The sequence below is a fragment of the Helianthus annuus genome, chromosome 9, assembly GCF_002127325.2.
Source record: "Helianthus annuus cultivar XRQ/B chromosome 9, HanXRQr2.0-SUNRISE, whole genome shotgun sequence".
NCBI classification, from domain to species: Eukaryota; Viridiplantae; Streptophyta; class Magnoliopsida; order Asterales; family Asteraceae; genus Helianthus; species Helianthus annuus.
Window position 1 is genome coordinate 122,624,684 of NC_035441.2, and position 22,536 is coordinate 122,647,219.

At 43.5% G+C, this 22,536-nt stretch overlaps 2 protein-coding genes and 1 long non-coding RNA gene across 5 annotated transcripts; 1 reads left to right on the forward strand and 2 right to left on the reverse strand.

The window, feature by feature from the left end:
* The first annotated feature begins 3,291 nt into the window (after positions 1-3,291).
* Positions 3,292-6,224, forward strand: LOC118482078. Of its 3 annotated transcripts, none has more exons than XR_004867094.1 (3): positions 3,292-3,525; positions 3,617-5,702; positions 5,944-6,224. It is a non-coding gene; the product is annotated as an uncharacterized LOC118482078 (long non-coding RNA). The 3 variants fall into 3 exon arrangements; XR_004867095.1 differs by having other exon boundaries at positions 3,622-5,702; XR_004867096.1 differs by having other exon boundaries at positions 3,293-3,675; positions 3,773-5,702.
* A 3,526-nt stretch (positions 6,225-9,750) lies between these two features.
* LOC110876248 lies at positions 9,751-10,732 on the reverse strand. Its single transcript, XM_022124427.1, has 2 exons — positions 10,180-10,732; positions 9,751-10,136 (listed from the first exon to the last, which is right to left on the reverse strand). The coding sequence occupies exons 1-2, from the start codon at positions 10,730-10,732 to the stop codon at positions 9,751-9,753; spliced, it is 939 nt and encodes a 312-aa protein (XP_021980119.1).
* An 8,292-nt stretch (positions 10,733-19,024) lies between these two features.
* LOC118482079 lies at positions 19,025-19,725 on the reverse strand. Its single transcript, XM_035977548.1, has 2 exons — positions 19,510-19,725; positions 19,025-19,443 (listed from the first exon to the last, which is right to left on the reverse strand). The coding sequence occupies exons 1-2, from the start codon at positions 19,624-19,626 to the stop codon at positions 19,084-19,086; spliced, it is 477 nt and encodes a 158-aa protein (XP_035833441.1). The 5' UTR covers positions 19,627-19,725; the 3' UTR covers positions 19,025-19,083.
* Between the last annotated feature and the right edge of the window lie 2,811 nt (positions 19,726-22,536).

Below are 22,536 nucleotides of genomic sequence, written 5' to 3' on the forward strand. Positions count from 1 at the left end.
TTAGGACATAGGTATGAGATGTGTTGAACACAAGTTACATAGGTTTAAACAAGTTTTTGATGAACATAAAAACAAACAGAAAGTTTATGGACGATTTCGGGGCATTTCCAGGTCTGATTTCTCCAAGGAGAAGTCTAGGAATCGAACCCCATGATTACACAAGCAAGTAGGAAAAAGAATCGAGTGAATCGGATAAGAATTGAGTGAGTTATGCTCATTTTCGTGAAGGGGTGTCAATCTACTCGAACCCTTGCTTTCAGCTACGGTTTGGTGGATGTTTTGTGAGTTTTTAGGGTTGCAAAAGTGGTAGGGAGGCTGGTTATAAGTGGTATTTATAGGGGGAAGGATTAGGGTTTTAATGGGTTGGGCTTTGGAAGTGTTTAGAAGGGGTTACACCTTGAAACTAGCCCACAAAACCCAACTATATGGGGCTGAATTTTGCTGAATTGGGCTGCCATATTTCTTTATTTTTTTATTTTTTTAAAACATTATAATGAGTAATTTTGTTAATTAAGTTGTGTAATAATATGCAACAATGTTCCCCCTAACTTGTAACAAGGTGAAATATGAAATAAAACATGATTTAACTAGGTAAAAAGTGTAATGTACAAGTTTTATTTACGAAGCAAGTTCCGTATTTTACAACGATTACGATGAAAGAATGGTTATAAGAACACAATATTTCCAAAGATAGAATTTCACGTAAGGTTTCTAAATGTAGGATGTTTGAAAACGCAGGGTGTTACATTATGGTCCTGCACCCTGGATGCAAATCGGTATTATTCGGTCAAGATTTTGTGAAATTAAAAACGTTGGACGCAAGTTTTCATTACTATATACAAGGTTGGAGAACTCGCTAGTCGCTAGTTGGCCGGTGAGGTGGGGACTAGCGACTACTCGGGATTAATCGGATCGGGTTTTTTATATGTGATTTTCAGTTTTATGTATACATATACATATTTTTATAGGTTAATATTTTAAGTACCTAGGTTTTAACTCTTACTCGACTATTTTTTAAGTATACAAGAGATTTTGGCCGGAATCTACAGGTTTTTTGCCGGAATCGCCGATTTTTGGCTGGCCGACTAGGTCCGACTAGGCCCGACTAACGATTAGTCACCGACTAGTCGCAATTTTTACAACACTGACTATATATAATTAGTCACCGACTAGTCGCAATTTTTACAACACTGACTATATATAAGGTTGAAGGGGGTGCACCTCTCATGAGATGGAGGGAAATTTTCACCCACCCAATCATGATGTGCTATGTTAATTCCTTTCTCATGCACCACTCTTGCCCAAAAAACACAGGAGTGGTTTCACCAAAACCATTTTTTAAAAAAAGGCATGATTGGTTGAAAGAGAATGGGGCCCACCACTACCCCCTCTCCCTCATCTTCCCCGCATGCGACAACTCTTCCCCGCACACCTCCTTCACCGTGCAGCATTCCTTCAAAGGGGGCACATTCACCGTGAGGCAAACCTCATCTCCGCACACCACCCGCTTCCACCCCGTTCACCCTAACAAATTGCGTAGGTCTTATCTACAGTGTACAAATTGGACAAATTTTGATTGTTAATTACGGTTATGCCACCAACCCAATTACTTGAAACAAGAGCCATGGCAGACTTGAAAAAGAAACTCGTTGACAAAAAAAGTTAATATTTACCACCACCATGGCACCACCACTGCTTATCTCTATGAAACCACCTTTGTTCAAATTAATCGGAAGAGAGACATAGAAATAGAAAAAAGAGCAGTTGAGCAGTGGCGGACCCAGGAATTTTTCCATGGGGGGTGCGGATCATTTTTAAAAATTTTAGGCCCCTAGGTATTTAAGTAAAAAATCGGTTCGTATCGGGTCGAGTCGGGTCATGTAAAACAAACGAACATCAAACTAAATTTATATAATCTTCAAAAACATGTCAAACCTTGTTACAAACATAGTTAAAACGTCGACGCCCTACGGGTTTTCATTTTTTGAAATCTATCTAAAACATCATCTAAAGCTAATTTCTTAAGCAATTCTTTCTCTATATAACATAAGTTCATCGCTACATAACATAATGTTTCAATTCTAATTTTCAACTATTCAAGCCCTAGAAATCATAACGTAAGTTGTAATCACCCTAAAAATATATAAACAACATAATCACCCTAAAAATCATCTAAACAACCATAAACAAAGTCAAAACACACAAAATTTCAAACCTATTTAACAACTTTCTTACCCTTTTTCTCCTATAATATCAACCAAAATCATCAAAATAACAAAGAAACTTACCCGTGTTCGGATTCCAGTTAGATTTGGTGTCGAACGACGGTGGTATGGTGGCTGATTACGGTGGTCGCCGGCTGCTGGACTGTTGTCGCTGGGTGATGTTGTTCGTTGGCAGTGCAGGGACGTAAGAGAGAGAAAGAGAATTTCTAAAGGTTTTGGGCTTTAGTTATTTTATTATAGTTTGAAATATTGTTGGGTATGGTTAATGAGTTAAGACTTAGTGGGATAGCTAGTTAGGAATTATAAGTGGGTAAAGGTATGGGTATTTGGGTTTAGTCAGTTTTTTTTTCAAACGACACATTTCATTAAAACACGCCCCCTAGCAAGCCGCTAGGAACGGGCCAAAAAAAAAAACAGAATCAAACATCAAAAGACAGCCATTTCTAACCCACAAGTAACTTAACGATTTAATGTTGCCAATGATCCTCTCCGGTCTCACCGACGCATCATCGAAGATTTGGGTTTAGTTAGTTAGGTATTAAAAGTTATATAATTTAGGTAGTATTTATTTAAATAAGAGTTTACTAAAAAAATTTAAAATATAAATTGATAACACTTTTTACCTAAGGGGTGCGGACAAAAAATTTCAAGGGGTGCGGTCGAAAAATTCCAAGGGGTGCGGACGGGATTTTCGACAGAAATTAGCACTAATTTTTTTTTTTCCCTGGGGTGCGACCGCCCACCTTGGGCTGGGCTTGGGTCCGAGTTGAGAGACAAAGAGTTAGAGGTTAGAGAGAGTAAAAAGGAGGTGCCGGCCACGGTGGTTCCATGGCGGCGGCAACACCACCGTTCAGGAACGTGGATCGGTTCTTCTCCCTAACCTGAAGGCGGGAAAACGTTGATGGAAGGAGATTGTTGACGGTGAAGGCTTTGTAAGTTTAATGTTTGAAAAAAAAAAATTTCAATATTAAATGGTCACGTAAAAATATTGTTAAGCCAAATTGCAAGTTGGTGAGTAGTTGAAGGACGGTTTCTGTAACTTAAAGAAAGCGTGTCGGCTAGGGTTTGCAAGATTCGTTCATTTCAACCTCTTTAAAAATCCTCAGATATCGACCAAACCAAACATCTGAACATCTCATACGATGCCGGCGATTCTTAAAGCTCAGGAACACGTCATGATTACGAGTTATTTTTCTCGAGACATGTCGTGTTCTTGAGATTTAGAAACGCCGTCACTTGTAACCGATCTCTGCTCTACCTAAAAACACTCGCTATTTGTTTGCCACAACACTCGTCTACGGTAATTTAAACTAAGATCTGTTTTTTCTTGATCTTTAGATTCCAGTCGTTTTGATTTTCGTGAAATACTGATTTATTTGTTTATATTTAAGTTTAGTGACTTGAATGCGTTGAAACAGTGGATAGTTTGTTGTCACTGTGTTTATGAAAGGTGAGGATGGAATTGTTAAAGAAATGTTAGATTCAGTTGTATAACTTCAGAATAAAATATTGTTACATTTGGAATTGAATTGGTGAATATTGGTTAGATGAAAAAGATCAGTTTAAAAGGCAATTAAAGGAGTTTTTGGCCGAAATAGGGGGTCCCCTAAGGAGTGCTATTTTAGGTGTATTACAAATTTATGAGTAAAATTCTGCAAAAGGCTGCAACCAACATATGACACATTCCTGCACAACATACAGAAGATCGCTGAACTGGATCACGAGCTATAGAAGTCCGCGAATTTGCAGAGAAGAAAAAGTGAACAAGAAACAGGTATTTTTATTCAATAACTCATGCCTTAAATAGCTTAGTGGTTATGGAAATGAGGGAAGACTTTTGACTGAAAGGTCTCAAGTTCGATTCCTGATCCACCCGGGTTTTACCGGCTCTGCATTGTCGTGCCCTCGGGCGGGTGCAGGGTCGGGTTTTCCCCGGAACTGGTGGCATGGTGGGCTAGGGGCTCCGTGCGTGCAGGTTGGGCTGCCGCGGGCTACCTTTCGGCCAATGGGTGCCGCGTACGGAGTACCCGGCGATTCTTATGTTGGACGTTCAAAAAAAAAGGTAATCACATGGAACACTCCCTATTACCCGGACAAAACACTCACCTTTAAAACAAAACTCTAAACAAACTACTCTACGAAAACTTGCATGACCAAGTTTAGATAGATTTATTCAACCACACTTGACTCAACAAACTAATAAACACATGACTAAAATTAACGCTTATTGACTTGACCCATAAAGACACCTGCTGACCCGTTTCATGACCCGTACCCGTCGACCCGTCAAGATTATCTAACAGGGGGCGGGCTTTTTGCGAACTTCTTTAAGTTATTGGTTCCGTTCAGCGGACTTGTTTAACTTATTTGTATCTACAGCGGACTTCATTATAACTTGCAGATCAAATCAGCTAACTTCAAATGTTGGTGAATTGATTCAGCGGACTTCAGACCTTTTGCAGGGAGTTGTAAGAAGCCTGCAGCTTTTGGTAGAACTTGTGTAGAAGTTGCTGTTTCGAAGAACAAACTACCTAATATCACTCATAACTTTCAAAACCACCTAATGGCACTCTTTTGTGGTTCAAACCCCCTATTTCTGCAAAAAAAATCCAATTAAAAGAGGGGGAGAAGAGAGATGTGTTTTTAGGCCTGTTTTAATGTTTAAGTCTTGAGGACAGCTTAAGCAGCAACTTCATATTGTACTGATGAATCAGTTGATAATGTATTGTGCTAATGAATCTAGGGACGAGCTCGGTATTGTATCGGTAAAGAACCGAATGCATCGATTCTTAAAAAAACGTAAAAAAGTGGGTACCGGTACAGAAAGTGGACTGTATGGTATAGTGACATTATTCGATGGCAAACCAACCCAGAAAACCGAAAGCACTGATTCTAAAAGATGCTAAAAGTGGGTATTGAAATGGACCAAAAATGGCTTGGTATTGGTACGTTACCGGTAACTGGTACTAAATGTTCATTTCAACTTCATAATCACCTTTTAAGACCTTGAAAGTGACATGGTGTGATAGTAAGACCGGATATTGTGGCTTAACGCCACCGTTCACGACGGCTGGTAACGCCTCAGAGTACTGCCCCTTAGCGTAAGGGTGCCCAATTAGATTGGCAGGGTCTAGGGCCCCGTTTGATGGTCAGTTTTATTGTTCATAGTATTAAATTGATTACTTAACCCCTAAAAAGTTGATAACCATTAGTAGATATAGGTTATCGAACACTATAGACAAGTGTTAATTTGGTAATCACCTTCAAAATGCAGATACAAGTACCATTTAACAGCCATGTTTTGGCAAGCAAGTTTGCTTGCATATGTTTTTGTCAGGTCGAAATTAGCATCTCATTGCTTGCGAACTGATTCCTATTGAACAAATGCAACTATGCGAATGGAGATAACGATCACGTGCATCACTGGTACATGTAATGCAATGCAATTATGACGTGCATCGCTGGTACAGGTATCAGGTATGGGATTTTCAATAAATGTCTTATAAATTAATGCAAAAATCATGAGTAACATGTTTACTTAATTTGGAATTTACCTTATGGGATTAAATAGGATATTTGATATTGTAATCAGACACAAATGTAATTAATAATATCATTTTTGTTATCCGGTGCTTCTCGATTGTTATTATTAATTGATGTTTCTGAAACTTTTTTGTTGCTTTCTTACTCATACCCACTTTTGTTTCTTTGTCAATAGCCGGCTTCTTACAGCCATTTATGAGGCTTGAAACCTAAATTCGACAAGGTCTGGTTGTTTACGGCACTTTGTGAGAATTGCAACTCAAATTCGACAAGGTGTTGTGTTTTTCAGCTAAATATTTCTCTTTTGTTTGATTGACTGCAATTTTGTTAGGGTCTTGTGTGTGGATTATAGTCAATAAATAGGAATTGGTATGGTTAATGATTGTAATTTTCGTCAACATATTGAATAATGGCGTATAATAAATCAATTAGTTGCTATGTTCGGAACTACCTACATATCAGTTGTTCTCTCAGCAATAAGAATTACTTCATATAAACAATATTCTAATTTATGTTATTTTTTGCATTGTACAAAGCACGATTAAAAGTGATGTTTAATCCACTTTTGTAGGTTTTCAATTCGTTTTGACCCATTTCTTTTTAATTTATTATTTCACCTGTCTGACCCATTAGTGATTAAAGATAACTGAGTCAACCCATTAACTAAACGACTCAAAATTACATATGTTTACTTTATCATTATACATGTGTATTATTCCAGGTATAACTTATATGATTTGCTTTTGATAAAAACAACATGCTTTTGACCTGAATGGAAACATTACAATCAAGTGGGATATTATTTATTGTAACAAATTCGTAATATTTTTTTGAACAATGACTTTCTCTTTGAGTGACCCAATGTCACACCGCTTAATCGGCGGCCCTAGCAAAGTCTGCCCAGACTTACATTGTCTTAACCGGGTCCGTGCTGGGTTGGCCAGACTTGATTACGGTGTTCCATGTGTAAAACATTACAAGTCCACACGATTAGTAAAACATCGGTTATCATGTCCAAATTCGTAGTTTCTTTTTATTTATTGTAACAAAGTTCCTAATTGGTTGATGTATTTGTTCATTGTTGATGTTGATTTTTGTTGTTTGTTTTAAAAGACTGAACCTCCAAATTTGGAAATAGGCTGTGTAGGTATCTTGATGTTTGACTTTTGTTTGTATTTTTAAATGTTTTTCTTCAAGTAGTTTAGTTTACGGGGTTGTTTACTTTTTTTTGAAAGGAAAACTTCATTAAACAAACATCAACGGACTATCTCCAAGACATAGATAGCCGCGGACAAACACAATTACATCGGCTCAAGGAAAAAAGAATTCCAACCTGTCCAATCTACAACCACATCCTTACCCCTACTTCTATACCAAAGAAAGCTTAACGATTTTACATCCGAAACAACATGGCTCACACTCCTAGAAATGTTGGAAAAAACCTTTTCGTTCATCGCCTTCCAAATTTTCCAACACGTTATAATAAAAATACCGTACACAATGCTTCTCCTAGACTTTGAGCCGCCCATTTGATCAACAATCTTCGGTATATCATCGATAGAAAACATAATCATCGGAGGTAACCTGCACCGAGAAGCGATGCCATTCCAAACTCCATCCGCAAACCTGCATACAGTAAACAAGTGATCTGCTGTTTCGTCGACATCTTCACAAAAAACGCAGCAGCTGTGACCAGTCGATATGTTCCTTCTACGAAGCGCACATCGAGTGGGAATTCTGTCTAGAAGGGCTCTCCACATGAAATTATTGCACTTGCTTGGAATCCACTTGCACCATTCAAATCGGTTACTAACCTCCTCAGAGCCAGTGTTTTTTAACCAATCTTTTACCTCTTTAACCATGTAATCCTTCGAATCGCCAATACTCCAAACCCACGAATCTTCGGCCTGTGAAAGACGAGTCCCCGTGATCAATCTTTGACACTCGACAACTTCAATCATCTCTTGCTCAGTTGCCGGGTATCTCTTCCAATCCCAAGTGATCAAATTACCATCATTTTGAGTCTCAATCCTATCTGCCAACACACACCAATTATCCAACTCAAGCCGAAATAGAGACGGAAATCGTTGTTTAAGAGGCATGTGGTCGATCCAAGGGTTGATCCAAAACCCTATATTTGTACCATTACCCACACTACCTTTAATCATTCCAACAAACAGAACCTCTCCCACTTTTAGCTTTCGACCGCACAAGACTATTTTAGTCCATGCTCCTGAAAACTTATTATTACACGGGAACATATCCCATCTTCTACGAGACCCATGAATAGCATCTATAACTTTCCTCCAAAGCGCTTCTCGTTCTTTAAGATATCTCCATAACCACTTTAAAACCAAAGCATCATTACTTACCTCTAGTCTATTGATGCGCAAACCACCATTTTTCTTAGAACATGTAACCGTCTCCCATCCAACCCAATGAACTTTATTCACATCGACACTTCCACCCCAAAGAAACTTCCTGATCAAAGCCTCCAATTTATTCACCACCACAACTGGCGCTTTATATAACGAAAAATAATACGTCAGAAGGCTCTCCAGAACCGATTTTATAAGAACAACCCTCCCGCCAATGGAGAGGACCTTAGCCTTCCAATTTGATAACCGATTATTGAAGACCTTCACAACAGGATCCCAACTATTTATCCGACCCATATTAGCGCCTACTTGAACTCCCAAATAAGTAAACGGAGTAGAACCCGCTCTACACCCCGACTCAACTGCTTTAACACCCACCTCATCTAAACTCTTCCCAACCCCATAAAGATTAGATTTATGAATGTTAATTCTCAAACCAGAACACAAATGGAAAATCCTCAAAATACGCCTCATAGCCTTGAAATTAAAATCCGACCACTCGCCCATCACCATGGCATCATCAACATACAACAGATGAGAAATAACAGGTCCTCCATTAGGGAGAGACACCCCATTAAAAGACCCAATATCACTCGCTTTTTTAATAAGACCTGAGAGCGCTTCTATAATAATAATGAACAGAAACGGAGAAATGGGACCACCTTGGCGGATACCTTTACCACAACCAAACTCAAATGTCGGAGACCCATTAACCAGAACCGACGAACGAGCAGAAGAAACAACACCATAAATCCATTTACACCAAGTTTCCGGGAAGTTCATCTGTCTCATAACCATCATTAAAAAAACCCCAATTAACATTATCATACGCTTTCTCAAAATCGATCTTGAATAAAAAATACTCTTTCCCACTTCGCCTGGCCCACGACAATATTTCATTGATCAAAAGCGGGCCGTCTAATATATACCTCCCCAAAATAAATGCCGACTGAGTTCCATTAGTAATGATGTTCATAACATTCTTCAATCTATTCGCTAGGACTTTAGAAATAACTTTACTAATCACCCCAATCAAGTTAATTGGACGGTATTCACCAAGCTCAATAGGATCATTCACGTTAGGAACCAATGTGATGAAAGAAGACCCAACTTCTTTAGTAATCGAACCCGTATGAAAAAAATGATTAAAAACACTTACAAAATCAGCCGCAAGAGAAGGCCAAAATCTTTTAATGAACCGAAAATTAAACCCGTCTGGACCAGGAGCTTTAGAATTATGCAACCAAACACCGCTTCTTTAATTTCGTTTTCGGAAAATGGACGAGTAATATCAATCGCTTGCTGATCATGAAGTTTTTTAATACCATAACACACAAGATATGGCCGAACATTTAAGTCTTCAACAAACTTATCTCTGAAGAACCGAACACTTCTCTTTTTATCTCGGTTGGTTTAGAAATCCATCTCCCATTCACATTTAAGCCCGGTATAGAATTACTAACACGCCGGCTATTAATCATACCATGAAAAAATCTCGTGTTCTCATCCCCATCCTTAGCCCACCGAACTCGAGACCTCTGTCTAAGATCGTTTACCCTGAAACTTTCAAGTTCGAACACCCGCTTCTTGGCTTCTATGTACACCTATTTTCCCACCTCATTTAAATCTCTATCATCCAATATAGAATCCAAATTTTCTACCTCTGCTCGCAAACCCGCCTCCTCTTCCTTCTCACCGGCCACCATTTGTTGTGCCCATTTGCTAATTACCATCTTGAGCCTTTTAAGTTTGCTTAACATAACTATATCAGGAGGGCCCCTTCCCATGCAATCTTGCAACCCACCTAGAACAACTTCCTCAAATCCTTCCCTTTGTAACCAAGAATCGAAAAACTGAAAAGGTTTAACGCCAAAATTCCTATTCTCCACCTTTAGAAGTAAAGGAAAATGATCGGATATATCACGAGCAAGGGTCCGATACACCGCATTAGGCCATTCATTAACAAAGTTCCAAGAAACAAAAATCTTGTCTATGCGACTATTTATCAGCGGCTTTGAATGTAAACTTCATACCCCTTAAGACAAATTCATATAACCCTGACCCTTCAAGAAATTCATTAAACTCATTCGCCTCCGTCATATTAAACTTAGAGTTCCTCCTTTCCGAACTCTCACGAACACAGTTACAATCACCGCCTACTATCCAATAATTATCATCAGAGCCAATATTCCTAGATAATTCTTCCCAAAGCAACCTTTTATCACCCAAAGTTTGTGGAGAATACACATTAATCACCATACATATCTTCCCACTATCCCTTATCGAGCCTTTGATAGCAACAAACCACCGATTCTTGACAACCGAATGCAAAACAAACCTCTTGGGATCCCAAAAGGAAATAATACCTCCGGAACGGCCCGACGCCCCCACCCATTCAAACTGAAAATCACCCGAACCCCAAAATTTATTAACATCCAAATTTCCAATCGACTTAAATTGAGTCTCTTGGAGCATAAGAAACCCAACTTCATTAACATTTCTCAATTTCTGAACCCAAGCACTCTTCATATCCGAACTAAACCTTCCTGAACCCAATCCTCTAATGTTCAAAGATAATATATTCATTTATTAACCACTTGAAAGCCTTCTTCCACAATAGAATTCGCTAGATTAACTTCAAAAGAATCAATATTTCTGAAACCTCAACCGTGACTTCATCATCGATCCTTTGAGAGAACGTCTCTGGCTCCGAATCCACATGAGCACCTGCATGATTCACATCTTCGACCACTATTTCACGGTTCAAATCGGGTGTAAGGAAATTAATTGGAGATCCATGCTCCTCATCACCGTCTTGCGTGCCATTAGCTCCGTCATTAAAATTAAAGATGAACCGATCCAAATCAAATGGATCGTCCCCGTCCCGGGACCTTTTCTTCGGCCGATCATGCTCCGAAGGAGAAACCGATGCTTCACCTCTTGATTTTTTTCTAGAAAACTTACCCCTTTTTTCTTACTCTCCTTGCCTTGGGTAGTATCCTTGAAATGCTTATTGAAAACCTCAATCACCTTAGGAATACTCCCCTCTGTTTGACCATTAGCAACTACATTCTCCTCATAACCCCCTACACCTGATTCCTCCATAATAACTTCCCCCTCCCTAATATTCCCATCTCTGTCTCTAGGCACCTCGGTTTCCTGAACCTCCGGAATCGACGTTTCATCATCATCCTCCATAGACACTATACAATCTGGTATCCACTCCCCACATTCCTCTTCAATCAAAATTGATAAAGTCTCCTGCTTCCATTTCAATGCGACTTTCTCTTTAATTCTTTCCACTTTGTTACAAAGAACACCCACCAAAGCGTATGACAAATCCTATTCAAATTCTGCGAACTGAGCCGATTGCACCACCGTACCCATTTTCGACCCAATATCATTAAAAACAATATTTTCAGCCTTGCAATTCGTTCAAACGGCAACACTTGTCCCTCCCAACATTCCAACGAATCAAAAATCGGTAACCACACATCTTTATTGTCAAGAGCAACCTGCTTCTCCTCTTGGCTTCGAAACACCAACATCACATTAAAACCCCCCACGTACTTAATCGACACGTTCCCTCGAGCCAAAGACGACAACAAAGCCCTAAGATTTGTAAGCGTACCAAAGTCTTTAACCCTACCAATCAAACCTACCCCATTCCATTGCGAAAAAGCTTGGATATTAGGAGGTACCTGAAGGGGTATGGTCCCAGATCTCGCGACAGCATCGACCGCGAGTGACCATTACCCTTATCAAAACCCCCACCAGCTAACAACCTACTTGTGCCCACGCGAGAACGCGTCGACACAAGGGTTGAATTCAATCTATCTAGTAACGAAGGAGGACTTACATGGAACATGAGAACGGTAGAGTGATGCGACATAGCATCACATCTGGTGTATGAAAACGGAAGTATTCACAGCGATGCGGCCTCGCACCGCGTCCAGTGAACACTTCTATCAATACAAGAAAGCCTTACCTTAGGCATAGAAGAAGATGAACATAACAGTGCGGCTGGCACCGCACCATATGGGCATTTTCGTCACGACAAGGGATGCAGGCAAATAGTCTCCGCGGACGACGATGCGGCCAGCACCGCATCTCGCGTATTTCTTGATCACAAGTAGGAGACGCGGTAACCTCAGACGGTACCGCATGCAGCGATGCGGCTTGCACCGCATCCGCATCCTACGCACTCAACAAGTGGGACTGACACCACAGTGCAAGTGGCACCAATGGCAGTTACCTGTCAGAGCTACGTAAGCAATGGACTGACGTGGCGTAACCTCCACAACCGACAAGCCTGACACACCTGCAAAGGTGCAGCACGTCGTCAGTCCATCCATCATCCTCCTCCTTCACTCCTCGGCTATAAATACCAACCCCAAACCAGGTTTGAGGTATCTCTTCACAACTCTCTCACTACTACTACTATCTTACTTTGCTTCCCAAGCAAACTACTGATTCTCACGCCGGAGAGTGGTAACAAGGAGCACCCCCCACCCCATCCTCCTTGTTACGAGTCACGGCTTGTTTCCTTGTGCAGGAGATCAACCACCGGTGATCCAGCCAGCGATCCTCGAGAGGAAGGGATTAACCCTTCTTGACGAGACCAGTGTGTTAACCCTGCCCGGTTAACCATTGTTTCATCATTGGCGCCCACCGCTACTCTTAGCATTTTCTCATCTATCCTTTTCCCTCTCTCAAGATCATGACTGATCACCAAAACAACACTACGGATAACCCAAATCCCCCAATCCCACCTCCGGTAGGGGTCAATGCCTCGACCTCCCAACCCGGACACATCGGCACGTCCACACAAAGGAGTCCCTCCTTTATGTTTGGACATGACTTATCACAGTTCGCATCTGTGATCCCACCAGGCATGACCGTTCATACCTGGTACGAACAGCAGGCAGCCCTGCTGACAGCAGCATACAACCGCGCTTGTACGGAAGCGAATATACAAGCTGGGCCTACCCCAGCACCGCACACCCCTGCTGAGCGTATTTTACAATACGACGGCAGGATACATTCACGCCCGGCTTCAAGAAGCCGACGCGAAGACCGCGGATCGTCTTACTGTTCGGTCCACACCCTCAACGAGGACGATTCCTCGTACGGGTCCCACACCAGAGGACCAGTGCATACCCGCCTTGGCCCCCATGGCGAGGACAGGAGGCGATCAACCTCCCGACGCGGCCCAGGCATTCAAAGCCGATTGGGCCCACTACCATACACCGAAGGGTATGGTCATACCGACCCTGACGACCGTACCTACCGTGGGGATTCACATGACACCAGCAGCAGACCGGGAGGACGCAACTATGTTCCTCCCAGTCACCCCCGCAACACATATCTCAGGGCGGCTAAGCGCCCTGCGAATGAACCATACAGGCCAAAGGCAGCGGCCGAAAATTCCAAGTTCGGCCCGCGGATCGCCAACGCCCAGGTCACCACGACAAAGTTCCCATTCAACGTTGGGAAATACAGTGGTTCGACCGACCCGGACGACCACATGAACATCTTTATGGGCGCAGGCATCAACGGCCAGTGGGATGAACCCACTTGGTGTAATTTTTTCCCCCAGACCCTTACGGGCCTGGCCAGGGCATGGTTCGATTCTTTGCCAGTGGGATCACTGGATTCATTCGAGGACTTGCGTACCAAGTTCCTCGCCCATTTTTGCCAGCAGCGACACCACGAACGTGATTCGTTGGACGTCATGAACATCTGGTGAAGGGACGACGAATCTCTCGAGGCATTCGTCGTCCATTACAATAAAGAGTGCCTGGAGATAGGTGACGTGGCAGACCAGATGGCACGAAACCACTTCATCCGGGCCGTCAAAGACAGAGAGATGATCATGACCATCTCTGGCAAGGAGGGCTTGCCCAAAAAATGGGAGGATGTCATGACCGCAGTCAAGACATACGCCCAGACACAGCGGTCACTTGAACCGCACGTGGCAAAGGCAAAGCCCCAAGCCGAAACATCCCACCAAGGGTCCAAGCGGAACAATAAACGCAACCGGGACGTTGGAAATCGTGATATTTCCAAACCGTATTTCCCGCGAACCAACCCGTTCGACCCAAAGAACTACAACCCCGCCCGAGACAGTCGGGCATAAAAAAAAGATTCTCGGGACCGCAACTGGACCGAGATCACCATGTCGCCAAGTGAGGTCCTCCTTGCAGACCCACAGTTCTTGCGACCGGCCCAACCAATGAAGTCCAAGAAAAATCAGGACCTCACACTCTACTGTGAGTACCACAAGGACTCGGGCCACACCACCAACAACTGCATCAGTCTCCGGTTGGAGATTGAGCGGGCCTTAAAGGAGGGGAAACTGCAACACCTTTTGCCAGGTGGGCAAAAACCCACCAAGCGCATCACCCCTCATGGCGAAGGTACCTCCTCCGGGAAGAGAACCATGTACGTGACTTCCACCCACATGATCCACGGAGGCAAAGGCAGGCCGCGCAAAGCGGCAAGAAGGCCAGAATGTGACTGGAAAGACGAGTAAGTCGTCTTTCCAAAAGTCCGAGGCGGACCGCGCGATAGGCGCGCCGTCGTTATTTCAGGCCAACTGGCACACTACTGCACCGAGCGTCTATTCATCGACCCGGGCAGTACATCTGATATAATCAACGAACAATGCTTCAACCAGTTCGACCAGGAGGACAAAGATCGGTTGCAAGCAGTAGATTACCCGTTAACCGGGTTCGCAGGGGAAACTGTCTTTCCCCTGGGCCAGATTACTTTTCCTGTGCGTCTTTCCAACGGAAGTCGCACAAGGACAGAAGAGGTAAACTTCATGGTTTTACCTCACACCTCCAGATATGACGTACTCCTCGGGAGAGAATCCTAAGGAGATTTCAATATGATTACATCCGTCCCCCACTCTGCGGTTGGTTTCCCAACCGAATCGGGGGTCGCGATAATCTATGCCCGCAGGGACGTCATGATGTCGGACGAAGTACGTCCGACCAAGGTCGCAAGGACCACTCCCAACGACCAACCAGAAAAATGGGTTCTCAACGCGAGATACCCAGAACAAAAGGTCACATTGGGTCACGCCTTATCCCCGACCACCAAAGCGCACCTGAAGCAGCTTCTCTTCAGGAACCAAGACATCTTCGCGTGGACACCCGCAGACATGACCGGGGTCCCACGTGATATTGCGCAACATCACTTGAATACCTTGCCAGGTATTAAGCCAGTGATCCAAGGCCAACGCCACCTTGGGTCAGCTAAAAATCAGGCGATGCAAGAGCAGATCGAAGAACTGCTCTCCGCAGGCATCCTGCGGGAAGTCAAATACCAGACTTGGTTATCCAACCCAGTCATGGTAGAGAAACCTTCCGGGGGCTGGCGCATGTGCGTCGATTACAAAGACCTTAACAAAGCCTGCCCCAAGGATTGTTACGCGCTTCCAGAAATCGACGAAAAAGTCGATAATCTCGCACCATTCAGGTGGAAGTGTTTCCTCGATTGCTACAAAGGGTACCATCAAGTACAAATGGCAATCGAGGATGAAGACAAAACGGCATTCCGGACTCCCACCGGAAATTACTGTTATATAAAGATGCCGTTTGGGTTGCGCAACGCGGGCTCAACCTACCAAAAGTTGATGAACGACACTTTCCGCGGGCAAATAAGCAAAAGCGTCGAAATCTACATGGACGACCTGGTCGTCATGAGCATGGAAGAGGATACCATGCTCACAGACATTGAAAGAACATTTCAGACTCTGCGAAGCGTTAACATAAAGCTCAATCCAGGGAAATGCTCGTTTGGAATGGAAGAAGGCAAATTCCTTGGGTTCATCGTGACTAAAGATCGATTCAAGGTAAACCCGGAGAAAGTCCAGGCGATCGAGCGCATGCCATCGCCTTCATCGATGAAGGATATGCAACGGCTAGCCGGCAGGCTAGCGGCACTCAACAGATTCTTAGCCAACCATGCAGCTAAATCTTATCCGTTCATCAAGACCCTGCGGAGCTGTTCAAAGAGAGAACAATTCCAGTGGACCGCAGAGGCTGAACAGGCCTTCCGGGAAATGAAGGAGTGTTTGATACAACTCCCAACCCTAACCGTACCACGCAAGGATGAGCCACTCATATTATACCTATCCGCCGCGGATAACGCGGTGGGTGCGGTATTGATAGTGGAGCGAAAGGGGGTTCAAACACCCATCTATTACATCAGCAAGATGCTCAACGACCCAGAGACGAGATACTCAATAATGGAAAAATTGGTGCTAGCATTAGTGCACGCTTCAAGACGGTTACGACGCTACTTCGTAAACCACGTCATCACAGTGCTAACCAATTACAGGATCGGCCCGATCCTATCCAAACCAGACATCTCTGGGAGATTAGCAAAATGGGCAATCGAGCTGGGCGCACACACGATACACTATAAAACGCGCCCCGCAATTAAAGGCCAGATCTTAGCTGATTTCGCCGCCGAAGTACCGGTGAATCGCATCCAAGAATGCGAAGAAGCAAAAACTCCTGCACCAACGCCACCCTCCTCAGAAACATGGGCACTATTTACCGATGGTGCCTCCAACGAGGAAGGTGCGGGTGCAGGTCTGCGACTCGTCAGCCCTGACGGCCAAGAGCTTACATATGCAATCCGCCTCGATTTCAAAAGCACAAACAACGAGGCAGAATATGAGGCCCTGTTAGCGGGGCTACGTTTAGCAGTCAAAATCGGCGTGCAACATCTGGAAGCACACGTCGACTCTTTGTTAGTTGCAGGCCAAATACGCGGCGACTATGCCGCAAAAGGGGATATCATGATCCTCTACCTCGAGCAAGCCCTGCAACTAATATCCAAATTCGCTTCGTTCAATATTCGCCATATTAATCGAAGCGAAAACAAGTCCGCAGATGCACTATCAAAACTTGCATCTACCAGCTTCCAACACTTGGCAAAGGAGATGCGCATCGAAATTCTGCAAAATCCCTCGGTACCCCTACGCCAAGTCAATGTCATTCAATACGGTACAACATCATGGATGACACCTATTATCGCATATCTACAATCAGGTGTGACTCCCGAAAGCAAATCAGAGGCACGCAAGCTACAATACAAAGCGTGCCATTATCAAATGGGAGACAGTATCTTATACCGAAAGTCATACCTCGGGCCACTCCTGCGATGCGTCAACCCGCAGGATGCCACATACCTCATCCGAGAGATACACGAGGGCATATGTGGCATACATGCTGGACCATGCATGGTAGTGGCCAAAATCATGAATACCGGGTATTACTGGCCCGGCATGCACCTGGACGCCGTCAAAGAGTTGCGCAAATGCATTGACTGTCAACGTCATGCTCCAAAAACCTTGCGGCCAAAGAACAACTTAGTCCCCGTCACAACCGCATGGCCCTTTCAGAAATGGGCAATTGACGTTGTGGGACCCTTCCCTGACGCTCCGGGTGCGGTCAAATTTATCATAGTAGCGGTCGATTACTTCACAAAATGGGTAGAAGCAAAACCGCTCGCCTCAACCACTGCTATGATAACAAGAAAGTTCATTTGGGAACACATCATCTGCCGTTTCGGATTACCAATGTGCATAGTCACCGATAACGGCACCAACTTCGCTGCCGACGAATTTCAAAAATGGCTAGAAGAACTACATATTGAGCACATATTCTCATCAGTCGCACACCCGCAAGAGAACGGCCAAGTTGAGAGTATCAATAAAAGCCTAGTCGAAGGGATCAAGGCGCGGTTGGGAACGGCCAGGCGTGGCTGGGTCGATGAACTCCCAAGTATCTTATGGGCTCACCGTACAAGCCCAAAAACAAGCAATGGGGAAACACCTTTCAGCCTAGTCTACGGTTCAGAAGCGGTGATCCCCGCAGAAGTAGGTCTCCCCTCTCCTAGAATGTTGGCTATTGAAAAACTAGACAACAACACGGAACGCAGGATCGATTTGGACCTCTTGGAAGAAAGGCGCGAAAACGCTGCCATCAACGAGGCCAAATATAAATCCAAACTTGAAAAGTACTACAACACGCGCGTCCGCGTTTGTACTTTCAACCCAGGAGACTAAGTCCTACGCGACAATGAGGCATCTAATGCCGAGCGCCCAGGCAAACTTGCCCCCAAGTGGGAAGGACCCTACCTCATAAAAGAGGTCTTAGGGAAAGGCGCGTACAAATTACAAACGCTAGAAGGCGAACCTATCGCACGAACATGGAATGCACAACAGCTTCGACGCTGTTATATGTAAGCCATGTTCTTACATTTCTCTATGTAACCTATCGGGCCGCAGGCCATTTGCAAATAAATAAATAAGCAATTTTATACATTATTGTTTGTTATTACTATTACAAAATGCGTGTTCCACTTTGCGGTATCCCAAAAACAGATTGGCAAAATCTTCATTCGCAATACCCATACAAAGTGGTAACCACACACAAATATTGTAATAGGCCAGCAGAAGGCAAAAAGACTGGCATATTTATCCGGCCGGATAAACAAGTTTTTTGTTAACACTTAAACACAATTCCTGAGCCCAAAAAGGCAAACAATGGAATTGACGCGTACTCATACGACAAAGGTATGGAGTACACTTGACCCCATTCACAAATGGGTAAAGTTCCGGATATATAAGCTTTTACAAAGCTTACACAATTCTAAAACCCTAACGCGGTAAATAACAGAATTGACGCGTACTCATACGACAAAAGTGTGGAGTATACTTGACCCCATTCACAAATGGGTAAAGTTACGCATACATACGTTCAGACATGCAAGAATTAAAAACACTTGTACAAACTAAACAAAAAACTTTATATTCAAAAAATTCAAGCACCCACGTGGTGCTTAATGAATTTACATAAAGTCCCTATTCTATACAAGAGGAAAACAAACAGGAGGCACACTAGCCAACCTAAACCCTATTTTGTACCGCTGGTTCCCGCATCTCCTCCGGCACCACCAGCGGGATCTTCCTCTTCCGCATCCGGAAAAAGCATCCGCAGGCGATCAACATAGTCCGCAGCCTCCAAACAATTGTCCAGTTCCTCTACACAGGCAAGGGACGTATCATAAAAGGAGACTTCGGCCGCTTTAAGAAGCGACTCGGTATCCACGTCCCGAAAGCCGGATCGCTCTTCGATATCACCGCCTATAGACATGACGTTCATATGGGAAATACAGCGGTTGTAACCAGCTTTAAAACCAGCGTCACGAGCACGCTGCTTGACCAAGTCCAAGCCAGCTGCAGTCTCAGGGGCATCCATGATAGCCTCAACAATCTGCAATAGAAAGATCATAAGTTTCGGATGATAATCCAAGCAAATATAAAGGCAACGGATACTTACACGCGCGATACCGTGAGTCCGCAACCACTCACGGTCAGCCTTCAGCTGGTCAAAAGAGGACACCAAGGCATCCTTGGCCTCAACAGCGGCATCAGCCCGCTCCTCCGCAACAGACATGCGGGCAGTAAGGTCTGTAACCGCGACCTCCCGGGCCTGAACCTCAGCCTGTCAAAAAACAGAAAACAGTTTACTCGATAAACATTTTCAAAATAATGAAGGAAATATACAACAGAGGTAATGAAACATACCTGAAGGCTGGCAACAACTTTATCCAAATGAATTCGCTCCGCATTCGCCTCTTCAAGAGCCATAGAAGAACGGCTCTCTGATGTGTGTAAAATGCAACATATAAATCACATCAATTAAGGCATAAAACTAACCCTTTTTAAGTACTAATGTTGGAAAAAGAGTGTTTTTGTCTTCCTTTTGTATTTTCAGGATGAAATGAGCTCAAAATCACAAAAGAAGCAAAAAGACAACTAATTCTACCATAAATACAAGAAAAGGAACAAAAGTAGACTGCCCGGACCCTCAACGGCACCTCCCAAAGCAAAGGAGAAGAAACAGAGTCTGAACACGCCCCGTGTCCAGCGAACACGGGGGCGTGCCCAGGAAGCAGCAGAAAAGACAAACCAGTAGAAGCTTCCATTGCCCACCACGGGGCCGTGTCCAGCGGGCACGGGGGCGTGGTGAAAGTACAGCAGACGCATTAATTGTAATTCGCAATTACAATTAATGAGGAGAGAGAGTGTCAGACGGGCACGGGGCCGTGTCCAGCGGACACGGGGCCGTGTCCAGCCTTCTGTTCAGCCTATAAATAGAGGAGCTTGGCTTCATTTTCTCTCATCCCTTGGCACACCACCTCTCTCACACCTCATCCACCACCCACCACCACCATAACACCATCATCCACCACCATCATCCATTGTCCATCGTAGAGTGTGTGAGTCGTCTCGGGATCCAAGATTGATCGTAAGAGTTCTTGACAATCAAGGCCATGTTTGCCTAAGTCTCTTACATCACTTGGTGAAGACAAGTGTTTAGTATAATACTTTTTATTTTTAATCTTTTGCACTTTTTATTTGGTTTTGTATTAATGACTTTAATAACTAGTTACTTATGTTGAAGGTGATCTTTCCTTATCGTTTGTCCGTGGTGTCTTGGCATTATTTTACTGTCTATATAAAATAAAAGATTTTCACCATTCATATCTCCACGGTCTATATGGAGGTATGTTGGCTACCTGGTCGGGGGTTAAGGGAACGGTTTGGTAAGGGTCTTGCCCTTGTTCAGCGTTTAGAGGTCCTGCTTGGGACCTGGGTCAAATTTAGTAGGATCTCCTTCAATGCCCATAGGTATTGGATGGCGGGGATCCAAACTCTTTGACCCCCTCATAAGTTAACTACTATTAATACTATAACCCGGCTATTTAGGACTGTATCCCTGCTGACTCAGACTACTTAGCCGAGGGTAACGTCACCGCCAAAAGCGGGGCCTACCACAATTTGCATTAATAACTTAATTCATTATCTTTCAATAATCCGACCCTTTAGGATTGTATCCTTGCTGACTCAAACTACTGGGTTGAGGGTAACGTCGCCTTCAAAAGAGGGGCCTACTACAATAACTAAGATAATCTCTTAAGCAAGTGCAAAAGTGCAAAAATAATCAAAGGTTATACTAATACACGTGTCGGATCCAAGTGATTCATCTTGTCTATCTGTTTTTATTTTATTTTTATTTTCAGCATTTAGTTAGTTTTTATTTTTCTTAGTTTAAAACATTTTTCTAACTTTTTGATTTGATTAGACGTTGAGGATAAACCGGTATTAAAAGCTCTTGTGTCCTTGGACGACCTCGGTATCTTACCAACACTATACTACGTCCACGATGGGTGCACTTGCCCATATGTGTGTTTAGTGTTAGTGAATATCGTGTTTTATAAATTTAAAACTTGGCTAAAAGTGTAAAAAGGGCTTAAATACTCATCAAAAATATAACACACTTCACGCACATCAAGTTTTTGGCGCCGTTGCCGGGGACACAAGGATTTTAAGAAAGTTAGGAATCAACGGCCTAATCATATTTTTATTTTTCTTTAATTTTTTTAGGATTTTTTCTTAGTTTTTTAGCTTCTGCAGAGCTCAACACGGGGCCGTGCCCGCTGAACACGCCCCGTGCTCAATCATTGGAACTGGCAATCCTGTTTTAAGTCAGACAGTAGGCTGAACACGGGGCCGTGTCCACTCAACACGCCCCCGTGCCCAAGATTCAGTTGCTGAAAACAGAACCGTTAGATCCCGGCGGTTGGTAATTTCTGACACAAACATGAGTGATAGTAATTCTTTTTACTTTCGGCACTCTTATGGTTTGTGGTGTCGAATATGTGGAGGCGAACATGAGGAATTAAAATGTTTTTTCCTCACTTATAGGCCCCACTATATAGACCCACCGATTCCTTGTAACCTTAAGAGGGGCGAAAGTAAAAATAAGCACTATTTCTCCCTCGAATGCGCCCAGCCAGATATTCTAGGAGAAATGCTCCTTGACGAGTTATTTCAACTAGAAGAACTACTTCTCAATTGGTCAAAAGAACTTAGGAAGGATTTTTTAGATCCATCCCAAGATGATGACTATGAGGAAATGTTGGAACCGCATTCCGACAACCTCGTTGCTCCCGAAAATACCTTCTTGCCTAGAAAAGACGCGGACGATAGTCGTCCCTGTGCCGATTGTGCCGTGAAGAACTCCCCATCGACTTCGTTCGATGCATACATAGACCTGAGCGATTCGGCATACACCTTCTTTAACGAGAGCCTGGGAAAGGGTTGGACTTGTCCACCTAGAATGAAAATAGGAATTACCCTCACCGACAACCTCTTGCGTTCTCGCCTTAGTATAGGACAATTAAGGTATCTTAGGCACTTTGGGGTTGTTCCAACAAGTCAAGAGCCACCCGATATAGATTAGCTCCTTAGTAAAGACAAAACTTCATAAAACAGCTTTCCGACACGGGGCCGTGCCCGG

What these genes read in the sequence shown, in the direction of transcription:
- LOC110876248 (XM_022124427.1), bottom strand. Translation starts at nt 10,732, where the DNA reads ATGAATATATTATCTTTGAACATTAGAGGATTGGGTTCAGGAAGGTTT. An exon ending in ATATGAATTTGTCTTAAGGG is followed by an intron (nt 10,137 to 10,179) that starts GTATGAAGTTTA and finishes ATAGTCGCATAG; the next exon opens with ACAAGATTTTTGTTTCTTGG.
- LOC118482079 (XM_035977548.1), bottom strand. Translation starts at nt 19,626, where the DNA reads ATGTCTGTTGCGGAGGAGCGGGCTGATGCCGCTGTTGAGGCCAAGGAT. An exon ending in GGACTCACGGTATCGCGCGT is followed by an intron (nt 19,444 to 19,509) that starts GTAAGTATCCGT and finishes TTTCTATTGCAG; the next exon opens with ATTGTTGAGGCTATCATGGA.